At 45.9% G+C, this 15,165-nt stretch overlaps 2 protein-coding genes across 2 annotated transcripts; both read right to left on the bottom strand.

The window, feature by feature from the left end:
• Positions 1 to 3,136: 3,136 nt before the first annotated feature.
• LOC129596699 (BTB/POZ domain-containing protein 3-like) lies at positions 3,137 to 5,635 on the bottom strand. The gene is made up of 10 exons (XM_055494043.1): positions 5,233 to 5,635; positions 4,995 to 5,117; positions 4,774 to 4,933; positions 4,530 to 4,714; positions 4,302 to 4,437; positions 4,083 to 4,179; positions 3,913 to 4,015; positions 3,661 to 3,818; positions 3,511 to 3,575; positions 3,137 to 3,449 (listed from the first exon to the last, which is right to left on the bottom strand). The coding sequence occupies exons 1-10, from the start codon at positions 5,565 to 5,567 to the stop codon at positions 3,351 to 3,353; spliced, it is 1,461 nt and encodes a 486-aa protein (XP_055350018.1). The 5' UTR covers positions 5,568 to 5,635; the 3' UTR covers positions 3,137 to 3,350.
• A 2,237-nt stretch (positions 5,636 to 7,872) lies between these two features.
• Positions 7,873 to 14,118, bottom strand: LOC129596703 (uncharacterized). Its single transcript, XM_055494050.1, has 16 exons — positions 13,958 to 14,118; positions 13,766 to 13,888; positions 13,477 to 13,636; positions 13,214 to 13,419; positions 12,303 to 12,394; positions 12,119 to 12,224; positions 9,924 to 9,992; positions 9,652 to 9,774; positions 9,424 to 9,583; positions 9,174 to 9,355; positions 8,964 to 9,099; positions 8,679 to 8,775; positions 8,458 to 8,560; positions 8,222 to 8,373; positions 8,081 to 8,145; positions 7,873 to 7,971 (listed from the first exon to the last, which is right to left on the bottom strand). Exons 1-16 carry the CDS (start codon positions 14,116 to 14,118, stop codon positions 7,873 to 7,875), a joined length of 2,034 nt encoding a protein of 677 aa, XP_055350025.1.
• Between the last annotated feature and the right edge of the window lie 1,047 nt (positions 14,119 to 15,165).

The raw sequence follows: 15,165 nt of genomic DNA, 5'->3' as shown, positions 1-15,165 counted from the left end.
GAGCTTCTGGGTTATTGCAGATTTAGTAACGCGATCGAGTTGGTAAAATTCGTTGACGAATGAAAAATCACTCCATCTCTGGACGCGCAAAGAATTAAGAAACTCACAACCGTTCCGAAGATAGTGTTGTTATCGTAAGAGCTTGCCGTCTTTTTTAGGTCGCACAGGCGCATCTTTCAAGCGATTCCTTCCGGAAGGTCAGCAGTGACTTTAACTTGCAGTCTGACGGAGAAGTCAGAAGGGTTGACGTAGCCTTTCTTCGGGTCCAGCAATTTCTGGAGAGCAAGTAGTTTCCGTGAATAATGGGTAGTCGGGTACGAAATTACCAAGAAGGCAAATGAAATAGAGATTTGTGCACATCAACCCTTACCTTCATAGAAATATATTTCCCACCATAGGCAACTGCATTCTCGCCAAAAATCTCGGAGAAGTCTACAAAGTGTACAAACTTGTACAAAGGTTATAGTTATGGTTTATCTGAAACAGCAGATAAATACACAAAACCCTCATACTTCTTTTAATCGGTGTAGTTTCCGTTTTCCATGGCAGCAGGCATATGTCTGCATCAGTCCGTTACTCCCAGGAAGCCGATTTCGGATAGCCCGAACAGCACAGGCGGAAGCTAAGAAAAGCAGACTCGCCCTGCGTCTCTTTCCTGACGCGAATGCCCCTACAAAACGACGGCTGTCAGTGGCAATAATGTTCCGCTGGTCCCTGTTTTCGGTATGTTGACGCCTTACCAAAGCAGTTTTCGGACTGTTATGGGTTCACTACCTGTAGCCTTCTCTTGCAACTGTCTGGCATCGGGAATCATATAACTAATGATACCCTCAGCTCGTACATCTGGAATTATTAAGCAGTACTAAATCTGTGGATGTTATTTTCGCTAAACGGATTAGCGCACTAACTTTGTCGGGGATCCGTTGGGTAAGGCATCTGCGCCTTGGTAGAGCCAAGCTTACACAGGCGGATGTCCCGTGCCTCTTATTTCAGCAATAGTCCCCACTAAATAAAAAAAAACACAGAACTTCGCTTTCCCGTTTGAGTGTTCCGTGAGCTTGCTCTCTTTTACTCGGCCTGCCTGCACTCATATCGCTGCGCCTGCCGGCCATCGCAAATTTACACTCACTAAAAGGGTTAAATGCTTACATTTCTTTACATATGGCTTGATATAAAAGACAGACAAATGGGTGCAAAAAATGTACTGTACCTTGACTGGCCCCTTCAGTAATTGAGCATGGGACAGAAGCGGAAACCGGAGGAGTTGCAACGCCTGACCCAAAACTGGGCGCCGATTGCTGGTGGAATCGGCCATATTTTGTTGCATGCACATTTTCACAGCCCACCTGTAGAGAAACGATAAATTTCAGAGATCTCCCGTGTTAGTAAGAAAACGGCAGTTAAACCGGGTTTACTTGTTAACAGAAAAACAAATGGTGATTTCGTTGGCTGTCAAAGTGTCCCGCTGGAGAATGACTTGGAGAGCCTCTTGACCAATGTCAGAGAAATTCTCCGAGTACCAGATACTTATCGCTGATTCATCAATCAGGCACAAGCACTTTTCCAAGATAATGGGCGCAACACTTGCATAGTGCACCGCCTAAAAAACACATTATTTTTAGAAACGCAACACATTTGAGTCCGGCATACGCCGTACGCCGTGGATATCCGAGAAGCCCTACTTTGTCCAAGATATCCAGGCAGTTGCCGGCGTTAAGTGCGTCCAGGACGAAGTCAGTGCACATTGCCACCAGCAACGGCAGATCGTACTTATCAGCGCACCGTAACGTATCGAAGACGTTGTCATGGGTGAAATTCGTCACCGCGTCGGTGTAGATGTAGCTGCAAAAATTAAGATGTTTTAGCAATACATGGAAGACAATTTGCTAGAAGCGCAGCCATACGTAAGCATGTTGGCGAAGGCCTCATGATGAATGTCGGGAATGTCGATGGGAGCTGAGGAGTTCTGCGGTAAGCTTCCATAGAACATTTTATGGAACACGGCGCTCCGGGCATTCATAATAACCCTATATACAGATACAGACTATAATCCTCAAGGTAATCAGACATAAATCGACAAAACATTCTGTAAAATATGAATACAAGGTTAACAGCTCCGCATCCGAGGATCTCACCTGTGAGCTAGGAATAACTTCGTTGCGCCATAATCACGTCCCACCTTGAACTGAACATCGCTCGTTTCCCTGCAGCCCAACAAGGGCTTGATACAATCACCGATTTTGGCGATCGTGACGGAATTTACGAAGTGAGTCGTTGTTGGATTTTCAGACATGACAGCAAAAATCGGCATCGAGTTGTGTGCTGTTTATTCGGACTTCGCAGTACACTTCACAGTTCACAGATATGGCCGAATATTAAACATTTCGAACGAAATAGTACAGAACTCGTGATCCAGTATTCAATGCGAATCAGAATCGAATGCTGCAAAATATAAAACCTGAAAGCTCGTCGCTTATGATTCTGGGTCATCTGGCAAGCAGCTACCAAATCCAGTACGACTGTCCGAGCAGATCCTGTTGTTAGCGAAACGTGTGCTCGCATCAGTGCGCGGTATACACTAAATTGCTCATAAGTCTCATCACCCGGCAAGTGTCTTCACACGAGTACGTATCATTCTCTTTACGACTTGGGCACTGCCCCGTCTAAAATATCCTGAACGTGTCCCATCCAAACGTTCTCTGTTGTTCTTGAACTTATCTTAGTAAATCGTTACTTTACTGACTTTACTAGCGTCTTTTCATCTGCTATGCATGTCTCATGACGCAAACTGTGTTACGTAGGGACATTAAACTCTTCTTAATGAAAAGCAGAAAGTGAGCTTGGCAAAGGATTCTGTGTGTACAGCTACCTGAATGGAAGGCATTTCTTAAACGTGTGTCGACGGCGAAGGCAAAAAAACGGAGATTCCATTCAACTAAAGAAAGAAGGTAACAACATAAATAATTATGATTCATCTGTGAAATACTTTTATGCATTTATGATACCTGTATCTTGTTTGTAGCTTATACATATCTGTATGTATGTGAAAATATGTAGGTTTGTAATGTAATGCAGATGAGTCCATTAGGATCAACTGGCGTAATCCAAGACACGCGGCTTCAACTAAAGCGCATGCTTTCTGTTTCTTTACTAAACGATTTGTGCTCAAGTTGTTCCCTCAACCAAACGGAACGGTGTTACGTGTATGGAATATTCGCAACGCATATCGAAGCGGTAGTGTAACGATACAACAAGAGAAAAATCTTTCAGGAATCCCAAATTTAAACGAAAACACAACTCTTCTGTCACGCGCGTGTCCTTGCTCCCATACATCCAAACATGCCCGGGATTCATTCGATCCCTACAGGGAGATCCGCATTGACATAGACCTGCAGTTTCAAGGAGAAGTCACCAGGATCGACATAACCGTTCGATGGATCCAGCAAATCCTGCGTATACACACATTTATCAACAATTATGTAGCTGAAGAATTACCGCAAAAGCCCTCACCTCCATTGAAATGTATTCGGAACATCCCCAGCTACATGAATTCTCGTCAAACAACTGGGACATCTCTGCAAAATTTCATAACAACCTCGCAAATATGTACCACCGATTTTCTGAGGATACAGCAATAATCGTATAGTTAAACGTGCTTACTGTGTTCAATTGGTGCAATTGCCGCTACCCACGGAAGCAGGCGCAGCTCCGCATTAACTTTGCACGTCCAGGAGGTCGATTTCGGAAAGCCAGAACAATAAAGGAAGAAGCCGAGAGCAGCAGATGACCCGACAGTTTCCTTCACAATCACGATTCTCCTGCAGAACGACCTACGTCTTACCATCAACCTTTTGGATATATCAACTGTGTTCAAAGTTGGCACAGTTAATTTTGCATCAGCGAATCCCTTACCACAGCAGCTTTCTGATCGTTACTGGACTGCTGTACGCAGGCTTCGTCTGCAGCTCCCTCACATCCGGAATTGTAAAGTTAATGACACCCTCAGCGAGAACATCTAGGAAATGCCAAAACATGCATAAAATACGAATGCGGTTGTCAGTTACCGCTCTCAATGTGCTAACTTCGTCGGGGTTCCGCACAGAACGGCAGTTGTGGTTTAATGGTGCCCTGCTTACAGAGGCTGATGTCCAGTACTTCCGATAACAGCAATAAACCGCTCTGCATAAAACGCAGCAATTTAGCTAGCCAGTTTCCGATGTAATCCGGCGGCTCAGTTTTTTGTCGTCGCGTTATTCAAAGCTTGCTGAGGAACAACTTATCAATCGGAGAGAAGACCGTACCTTCACGGGCTCATCCAGCAGCTGTGCATCCGTCAACAACGGGAACCGGATGAGAAAAAACGCCTGGCCCAATGCTTCACGCCGATTAGCGAATGTTGCGTCCATGTTCCTTAGCGTGCACATTTTCGTAGCCCACCTGCCAGAAAACGGCTGTTGCAAAACCGATAAAAGCCATAAATAGCACGCACTCGCTTTAAAAAAGGAATGCAAAGACCGCTGAACCGCTACCTGCCAACCGCTGAACAAATGGTATCTTCGTTGGCCGTCAACGTATCCCGTTTGAGAATGGCTTGTAAAGCCTCTTGCCCGATTTCACAAAACTGATCCGACTGCCAAATAGTCAACGGTGATTGATCAATCAAAGCCAAGCACTTCTCCAGGATCTTCGGCGCCGGACCTGCATACAGCACCGCCTACAAATTGCATTTTTTATAAACTCAGGCAGTTCATGGTAGCAAACTAGAAGACCTACATTATCCAGAATTTGCAGGCAGTTGTTGAGGTTGAGCGTGTCCAGGACGACGTTGGTGCACATCGCTACCAGCAACGGCAAGTCGTACTTGTCAGCACACTTCAACGTGTCGAAGACGTTGTCGTGGGTGAGATTCGTCACCATGTCGGTGTAGATGTAACTGTAAAATTCTGTGTTATCAGATATACGCTGCAACGACCACGAAACGCGGTAGCTCGTACCTTAGCATGTTCGCAAAGGCGTCGGGATGAGCGTCGGGAATGTCAATGGGAGCTGAGCACTTATCGGGCAAGCTTCCATAGAACATTACGTGGAATACAGCGCTGCGGAGGCCCATTAAGAGCCTGGATAACAAAGCAGGGTACGGAAACGAAGGCTCATCGGATTTGATGGTCATTGATGGATGAAAGAATACTCGTATACGGTATACAAAATCGAAGATGAAAACTGTAAGCTTACTTGTGAGCTGGAAAGATCTTCACGGCGCCATAATCACGTCCGACGGCGAACTGCACATCGCTCATGTCTTCACAGAACAGCAGTTTCTTTGCACAGTCGCCAAGCTTGGCCACCTCGGCGCGACTTCGCGCGTTCCATGTTGGGAAACAGGTTCGGGACCTTATCCGATTCGGAGGCACTGCGAACCTTCGGATCGCATGGAACACGGTTCGAAGAGAACCTCCCAGAGCCGTCCCAAAGACACGTAAGGCATTGATTTTAACCAGCCAGAATCTCAGAGATCTGACGAGTTTATTCCCGAAATACGAAAGGATGAAAGTAAATCGAAAAGACATCACTGAGGAGTAAAACAAAGCAGTAAACGTGTTAAAAAGCGTGTTTTGATTTTTTTGAATCAGAACTTTTGATTAGGCTAAGGCTATTTTGCCGCAAAAACTGCGGCAAAATAGTCACTCCGTTTTGATTACGGGAACGTTAATTTCTCTTGACGCTGTCACGCTGCACGGTATCACGTACACTGCCTCTCACCCGTTGGCGGTGGGCAATATCCACCCACCAGTGGATAGTGGACAGTAATCATTTCAACAAATACGAGTCGAGTCGTACATCTATTTCTTTAGAGTCCAGACTCTCTTGATAGTTTTCGGCATTATTAGTGGCAGACATGTCTTTCAAAATTAGTGCACAGTTCCATGACACCACCAGAACACCGGAGCGATCATGATGCAGTTGTCACAGGGAATGGCGAGTTCCTTTTGTGGCGATGCCGCTTTCCATGGAAGCGAGCATGATATGTGCCAATGGGGAGAGATGGTCGTCGCGTCGTATAAGACGTGGTGGACGCGCCCATGATCACCGAGAGAAATCCCTCCTCAACCGATGCACCTTCTAACCAAGGACAGGCGTCGACGAGACCAAACCGCCCTGTCACGACGTGAAGGAGCGATCTGCTCTTTATTTCATCGTGAACTGAATACAACAAACAAAGGGCAACAACAACAATAATAATAAGGCGAGACAATCTCATGGCACGTTGCCATGGGATTGGGCAATATGGAAATCTCGTGACGCCATACATTACACGCCCCATGCCATGCTAAAAGATAAAGGGGCTGCGCTGAGCTGATTCATGCGCTTTATTCGCGGCAGACCTACCCATATCGCCTGTCTCTTCATTGCACGACGGACGCAAACTTCTTCGCCGCCATCGTGTCCTCCAGTAGGCTCAGAGTCTAAAACCATCCACTGCAAATTTCAGGTAGTAGGTCAGAAGGTGACACGCCCAATGCCCACTTCGATCTGAGCACTCAGCTGCAGCGTCAATGTTAATGTGCAAGACGGTGGAGGAAATGGCCAAACGGCTGAACAATGATGAAATATATGTAACGAACGGCATAATTTTTTATATTGTCCGCTCGGAACAACAGCAAAATACCAACTAAATACACACAACGTAGCAACGCTGGTACTTTCATCGTTGCTACGGCACGATGGGACGTTGTCGTCCGCGGCTATGATCTGCGGGAGACAAGCGGGAGACACACACGCCTTCTTCGTCGCCTCGAACGAAACACATCGTTCATGGCGGGCTGTCGGAGTGCAGGCGCCGTGGTCATCGCAGACGGCGTTAGCGATTCGCCGGCTTTGAATGAACTCGACTTCGATGGATGCTGAAGTTGGCGAACCGTCAAGGACAAAGAAATTTACTACTTTATCGACGTCACTGCCAAGGGCATCACCGGAAGTGGCTTCTGCAAGCAGGAAGCGGTCCTTAATCTTGAGTGGCGCAGACATCAATCTATGTGACAATTTTAATGACTCAGTCGCTTGTTCGCACGGTGTCGGCATCAGCCGGTGTAATTCTGGACTTACCATGGGACACATGGTGCGTACTGCAACGCGCACTGAGACGGTAATTGAGTACTGAAACGGAATCCTGCAGCAAAATTCTTTATCTGATCCTCAAACAAGCATCATTTCATGACTCTCAGTCAATCAAGTTATAAGATCCTGATCAGCCAAAAAGTTTGTACGAAATCCTTGCATATAAGTGTACTTCGGTTCACGATGTGCGAACAATTTCCTGGGCGGGCGACGTTCAGTAACCTTTGCATATTGTAACTGACCCTACACTTTGGCAATAAATCATTGAATTTCTTTGATATCTTTTTTCAACGCCTTAAATTTTAGTTTAAGCTGCTCTGATTTATTGTTTAACATTTCAAGCTTCGTTATTCAGCCTACTCTGTACTCATTACTGTACAAAGCAATGAGCGTTACAAGTGTACTCTGAATGAAATTTGGCACGGTCCGCACAGTCGCACAGATATGCAGACTGTGCTGTACTCATGTACCGTCAAAACAACATAATCGCTTCAGGACGAAATCTTCAACCAACACATGGCACTGTTATTCTAATCAAACAATTTTATAATCTGTACACGACCGATCTCATGATCTCACTATCCTACGAGCTCCATGATCGAACCGAAGAACTGATACAAAACCCGACAGCGTACATGAACGATTTCGCCATCCCTCCATGCACCAGGAAGCGAAAAACCATTTCTGGAGCGATTTTAGTTTCGTATTCCTTATTTCGCGTTCCTTATTCCTGGCGCGTCCGTATGCACACTTCAATCATTCGATTCCAGTAGGAAGGTCAGCAGTCACTTTGATCTCCAGTCTCAAGGAGAAGTCACTAGGATTGACGTAGCCGTTATCCGGATCCAGTAATTCCTTGAAGCAAACCCTTATCATTTGGTGAACAATGTGTACTGTAGCCTCTAGATGAAACTGCAGTTATGCTTAAAACTGCAATTATGCGTTTCCCGTGCAACACACTAACCTCCATAGAGATAAATTTCCTGTATCCCCAGGCCAATGATTTCTTGTCAAACAGCCGCGACAATGCTAGATGAATCAAGAATATTTTTGCGAGTATGACAATCGTGCTGTGGTAGCGGATGATCAACATCAGTATGCATACGTTTCGTAATTGGCTCAGTTTCCGTTTTCCAAGGCAGCAGTCGCAACTCTGCATTAACATGGCACGTCCAGGAATCCAACCTCGCATAATATCCAGTACATAGTAGGTAGAAGCCCAGAGCACCGTGCATTTTTTGTGCAACGCCGATACCCCTAAAAGGAAACCCTGTCAATTGCTATTGTCTTCAAAGTACAAGTAACAACTATCGATTGGTAATTCCAGAGCAAGCCTCCTACCAAAGCAGCTTTCTCACTGTTATAAAATCGCTGGTCGCATGCTGGTCTCGTAGTTCCCTCAAATCCGGAATAGTATAATGAATAACACCCTCAGCGCGTACATCTGGAACAGACGCCAACATTATTATAGTCAATTTATGGACGAACAAATGGACCTTGGTACATTCATAGCTTCGCTGGGCAAGGGCTACAATTTTCAAAAAACACGTGAGAGCGCTAACTTTGTCGGGGATCCGTTCGGAACAAGAGCTCCGGCTTGGTAGTGGCATGTTTATGGAGATATATGTCCAGTGCCTCCGACTGTAGCAACAGACCACTCTGAATAAAGCAAAAAATTTCACCAAATACATTTAGTTTCAATTGCACTTTAAAGGTTTCGTAGTTCACCGTGTACTAGACTTATCGATCGCTCCAAAGGTCCCTAGCTACATACATTGTAGATAGTCCCTGGCCAGGGGTGTAAAACTAATTAACAAAGTGGCCCTAAATCGATGCATATAACGCACCTTAACGGGACCATCTAACAGCTGAGCTTCGGTCATGAGCGGAAATCGAATGAGATACAGCGCCTGGCCCAATACTTCACGTCGATTGGCGGGGGTAGCGTCCATGTTCCTCTGCGCGCACATGTTTGCAGACCACCTTCAAAACCGTATAATAAAAGTCAAAGATAAGACAAGCGTTGCAGTGTCTTACTGCTCAAATAATTGATTTACTCGTTAACAGACGAACAGATGCTATGTTCGTTGGCTGTCAAAGTATCCCGTTGCAGAATGGCTCGTAAAGCTTTCTCCCCGATCGTGCGGAACTTTTCCGACCGCCAGATAATTACTGATTCATCAATCAAACACAAACACTTCTCCAGGATGCTCGGCGCGGCCTCTCCAAAGTGCAGAGCCTAGGGATCAACGATTCTCAATAAATATGAGACAGCTCAATGCAGCATAACCTACTGAGATAACCTACGCTGTCCAGACTATCCAAGCAGTTGTGAACGTCGATCGTGTCCAGGACGAAGTCCGTGCACATGGTCACCAGCAACGGTAAATCGTACTTGTCAGCGCATTTTAACGTGTCGAAGACGTTGTCCTGAGTGAAATTCGTCACCTTATCGGTGTAGAGGAAGCTGCGCAAATTGTGCGGTCATGTACAGTACTGGATGCAAAAGCAGCAAAATTTGCACGTCAGAAGAACCTCAGCATGTTGGCGAAGGCGTCCGGAAGAATGTCCGGGATGTCGATGGGACCCGTACATTTATCCGGGAGACTTCCGTAGAACATGGTTTCGAAAACAACGCTGCGAACACTAAGGACCAATCTACATAAATACACTGACAATAATTCTAAATGGCTGTAAAACGGAATCGAGGCGGAGGAAACGTATTGGCAAACTATGGATGAATGTGCTGGAAAGCGTGCAGTAATGTATTTAACCAATCCTCAGTCACTCAGTCAGTCAGTCCTCACCTGTGCGCTGGAAAGATTTTTGCTATGCCATAATCACGTCCCACCGCGAACTGAACATCACTGATTTTCCTACAGGCCAGCAACGGCTTGAAACAATCGCCAATCTTCGCCATCCTGCCGTGATTGTATACGAGTAGTTCGAGGATGGCGCGGGATTTTCAGACACTGGAGAGTTAGCCAGTACTACGGATAACACTTTGCAGGCGGCGCAGGTCAGAATCTGAATACCAGTCAAATTTAACGAAATAGCGCAGAAACAGGGATCGCTAGTGTTAGTCGCAACCTGACCAATCCACGTTCAGAATCCAAAATGGGAAAGGTGATTCAAAGTTCCGAGATATAGATATAAGATTTCGTCGTAAGCACATAATTTGAATTTGAACATTCTCAACGGATGCGAACGAAGTCAAACTGCAGAACAGATTGCACGCGTTTAGTGCAACCACAGAGTATTGTGACTGCCGTTTCTGTGGTCAGCAGAATTCGTGATTTGCGGCGGAGTGGCAGCCGCCAGAGACGTTGCTTCGCACATCACTGACTACAGGAATTTCGCAATGCGGCAAAATGAAACTGCGCATACGCTACCCGGCTACCGCCATCGGCATCGCCCCACAATTTACAGAGCACTTTACACTTTTTTATGGAGCATGCGCTTTTCTATTCGTAGAGATTGGTTTTCCGTTAGTGTAGATGTACATGAAACATCATCTTGCGAGCGCGCGCTTTTTAAAAAGTGACCGGAAAAGCCCGTGTCGTTACGGGCCGGACTACGCTGACTTCTCGGCATCTCATAGGCATCTGACTTCCAACCACCCCGAAACGGCGTGTCCACGCAAATCACGAATGCTACCCAGCTACTGCACCTTTGGGCGGTAAGCTACTCAGAATCGAAGGTTCGTCATCGCCCCGCAGGTGACATCTTGAGGTTATAAATCGTGTCGGCGGCAGCTCTTTGAACATATCACACACGATCCGCTCCCCGCACCTTGGCCGGTGTACTAACTACTGTGCTAATGGCCTAATGCTGTGTATCAAGTATTGTAAATTTGTACGTACTGCTGATAGAAAATGGAAATGTTAGTGTTTTGACTGTTTTGTTTGCGGAGAATTTCTGGGTTAATATCTTTATATAAAAGGTTCACAGGGTGGCTTAATGCCAAGTGAACAGTTGGCTCTGGTCTTGTAATGGCAAACTAGCTAGTCTTCCGCTCTACCGTAATAAGTATAGCTATTGCCATTTAAGTACACTCGGAATATTCTGTGCCTTGTTGCACAATCTACAATTCTGATACCCAACACCAAAGTCAATCGGTACTAATGAGTAAAACAGAATTTATTATTTCAATTTTCAAGGCTGTATCGGCCTCCAAAATACTTCATCTAACGCTACTTAACTCAATCAGACAACTTCGCAAGTTCGAGCTAATCGGAGATTTTGCCAAAGACATCGTCGGTTCAAGAACCATTGAAAAAACGAAATACTTCTTTTATTCAACGGTGCGTGTCGAAACCCAGACATTACCTATATTTAATAACAGTCTTATATTTTATATTAGCCAAAATATTGTTAGTCAGATTACGCCAGTCCTGACCAAGGGCGTTCAATCAACTCAGAAAGGGAGGTCAGCAGTGAGCTTGACTTGCAGTTTAAGCGAGAAGTCACTAGGGTTATAACCCTGCTCAAGGACTTACTGGACCCGACGAAAGGATACGTTAATTAATTAACGTATCCTTTCGTCGGGTCCAGTAAGTCCTTGAGCACAAAACTTATTATTCTATGGTCCTATTTTAATCTGTGGTCCGAGAAACATTACCTCGTATGCTATAGGTTTCGAAGTTCCATAATTCCTATTTCCCCAGTCAATTTCATTTTTGCAGAACTCATCGTATGTCGCTGAAGCAAGCATATGTAAACGAACGTTTTACCGGATATTCTGTCTGAAGAGTGCTGATAGCGGTCAGCAAAACATACTTTGACTAATGGGAGCTAACTCCGCTTTCCATGGTAAAATTCGGAGTTCTACAACAGCTTCACATTTCCAGGAGTCCGAATTCACCTCAACATCACATTTTACAAAACAGCCCCACTGAGTCTGAGAAGACCCTGTCTTGGTGCGCTTCTTAACCAGAATTCTCCTGCAGTACGATTGCCCTTTAATCACATTTCGTCGTTTTATCCTCGTAGAACGACTCACCAAGGCATCTTCCGAATTACGACTGGATCGCTCAACGTTTCGCCTTCCTCCAGCTTTCTGACATCTGGCACCGTAAAATTGATGAGGCCCTCGGTTCGCGACTCATCTGCAATTAAGACCACTCACTGAAAACAAATCTATGCAATTACTCGGCAGTCTTCGTTTACTGCGTGAATGTGCTAACTTTTTCGGGCCTCCGTGCGGAACGGCAGCTCCGATTTGACATCGGCGTGCTTGTAGCGGAAGATGTCCAATAGCTCCGATGGAAGCAGCAGTCTGAACAAATTCATAACGGGGTTAACAAAGATCGTATAATTCACGGGAAAAGGAGGGAGAAGCAAATGGATTTACGAAAACTGCTTTGTTTACTTTCTCTCGACCTGTTTGTCAACACTATTTGCCTTCTTGCAAAATGTTAACACGAGAGACAAGATTGTCTGAGACAAATTCTATAACTTTGCCGGTTCCTTGCAACGCCACCGACAAAATAAGTAACTAAGTTTATTGTATCGAAACCATTGGGACCGTCTGCTGGTGGCGGCTTCCTATTGGACATTCCTACGGAGGTTGGGTAACTTTTGTCTAAACCTTGACCGGTTTGCTTCTCTATACAGCCATCGATATGAGACTCAGAAAACCAAAACAAAAAAGCTATGTTTTCTAGATTAATCCGAATTAGTGTCTACCGATGGCCCGGGAAAACGCATTTACTTGAAGGAGTTGGCTACCGTTGTTGGATAATACTAATACTTCTAGTGATACAAAGTGCAGAAGCTCGTCAGTGCCTTGGCGGGGCCATTCATAAGTTGTGCATCGGTTAACAGCGGGAAGCGGACGAGATACAATGCCGCGCCCAACATTTCACGCCGATTGACGGCTGAAGCTTCCATATTCTTCTGGCTACAGGCGCTCACAGCCCACCTGCCAACTTGCCGATTTTCGCCTTGAAGCTGGCTGAAATCGTACAGCGTGTCGTACGCGGCCCACTTTAACTACTGGTTGTATATATGCTGTTTGTATTCTGTCTTTGCTTCCATTATTATTATTATTATTACTATTATTATCTTCCTGGAGCAGACAACCAGTGCTCCTTACTTTTCAACCGACGAATAGATGGTCACTTCATCGGCGGCCAGCGACTCTCGTGGAAGGATAATCTGCAACGCCTCTTGTCCGATGGCTGTGAACTGATCCGACTGCCAGACGCCTTCCGCGGATGCATCAATCAAACGAAGACACATCTCCATGATATTGTAGTCGGCATCCTCCACTATGGGTGGGGTATATTTATAACTAACGGCCTACAGAAAGACACAAATTTACTAGCAGAAACGGAGCAACCTGCCCATGATACCTACCTTGTCCAGTATTTCTTGACAGGTGTCCCTGTTGAGCTTGTTTAGGATAAAGCGGGTGCATTTCCGAACCAACGACGGTAAGGCATTTTTATCGGCGCAGTTCAGTGTCTCAAACACATTGTCCTCGGTGAGGTTCGCCACGGTATCCGCGTAGATATAGCTACAGTAGTAACAAAATCCGCTCATTTTGATGGGTACCCAGTACGTCCACTGCTCCATACAGGCATACACACAGGTACTCACAGCATATCATGCAACACCACCAATCGGACACTATCTGTAGTATTACCTGAGCATATTAGCGAAGGCGTCAGGAAGAATATCGGGAATACTAACGGGATTCGCGCAGTTCTCTGGCAGGCTTCCATAGAACATGGTGTGGAACACGTCGCTACGGGCAACCATGATGACTCTACACAATAGTAACCTAGGTATCAATCAGAACAGAGAGCCGCCATCGCATGTGCAGCAGAGTAAGCACCTGTGAGCTGGAAAGATCCTCACTGCGCCATACTGGCGTCCCACCGCGAACTGAACATCGCTCATTCCGCCACAATCTAACACCTGTCGCAAACACTTTGCAACCTTTGTGGCCTCACCACGATTATTGCGGTTGGGAGGCTCTGGGAAGCTTTGGGACATGGTTGCTGTTGCAAAACGCAAATCTGCTGCAGCCTGCCAGGGACTATTGAACACTGTAACACAAATACAATCCTGTTCAATAAGCTCCGAACGAAACAGCAGACAATAGTGAGGATAAGGACCCTGGAAATGCTGTCTATCGAAGAAAACCAGATAGATGAAAGGTGAAATGAATTACAAGAACAAACGATAAGCATTCAACATATCATACGACGTAGAGAATCCATCACGGTGGACGCGGATGATCTGACCAGTTCGTAATGTCGATTTGCAATGCTCTGTGATTTGCAACGGATTTATGATTTGCAACGGAGGGGCAGCCGCCCTAGACGTTTGCTTCGCAAATCACTAACTACTGTACTGCCGTATACGGCTACTGTACGGTCCAGCCGTACGTAACCGTATAGGAATAGACTACGGCGAACAACATGCCGTACGTAACCGTAAGCCAAAAACACGGTTTTACAATGGGCTACGGCATACGGCACTGCCGTATACGGCATACGGTAGACTACCGGAAGAAATTGTACAACTTGGACCCTTTCTGTCCTAAGCTCTGGATGAACTTGACGATATCCAGAGAGAGACCCGATTCTGTCTCGGCAGGCGCTCCCCATCCCTGGCCGTGTTGGTATGCCGTCGTGGGGGTGGGGTGACCCCAGCCGGGTGTCGTCGACCACCAGTTACTGGTACTGGTAGTCCCAGCATACTGACAGTTCCACGCGCAGTTATTAACTAAGTAATCTGGACATCCGCTATAGGCGCGTTTTTTGCGACCAGCCAAAGTTGTTGTTGTAGTCGTTGTTGTTGTTGTCGTCGTCGTCGTGGTAGTATCTAGAGTAGAGGACGTGGTAGTAGTGAAAGCACCAGCCGTGGGAGTAATTCCACCACCGAATGGGGGGTTGGTTTTCGGTGTGGTAGCACCAGCTGGAGTGGGTACAGGATAATAAGGTGCGCTAGTAGTCGTAGTACCACTAGTAGTTGTGGGAAAAACATCTATGTTGTCGTGTATAAGCGTTCACGCCGTTTAAGGCTCCATGAACAATC

This window comes from Paramacrobiotus metropolitanus, unplaced genomic scaffold (assembly GCF_019649055.1).
Source record: "Paramacrobiotus metropolitanus isolate TYO unplaced genomic scaffold, Prichtersi_v1.0 Parri_scaffold0000094, whole genome shotgun sequence".
NCBI lineage: Eukaryota > Metazoa > Tardigrada > Eutardigrada > Parachela > Macrobiotidae > Paramacrobiotus > Paramacrobiotus metropolitanus.
The sequence above is the reverse complement of the archived record's forward strand: the minus strand, read 5'-3'. Positions and strand labels throughout refer to the sequence as shown.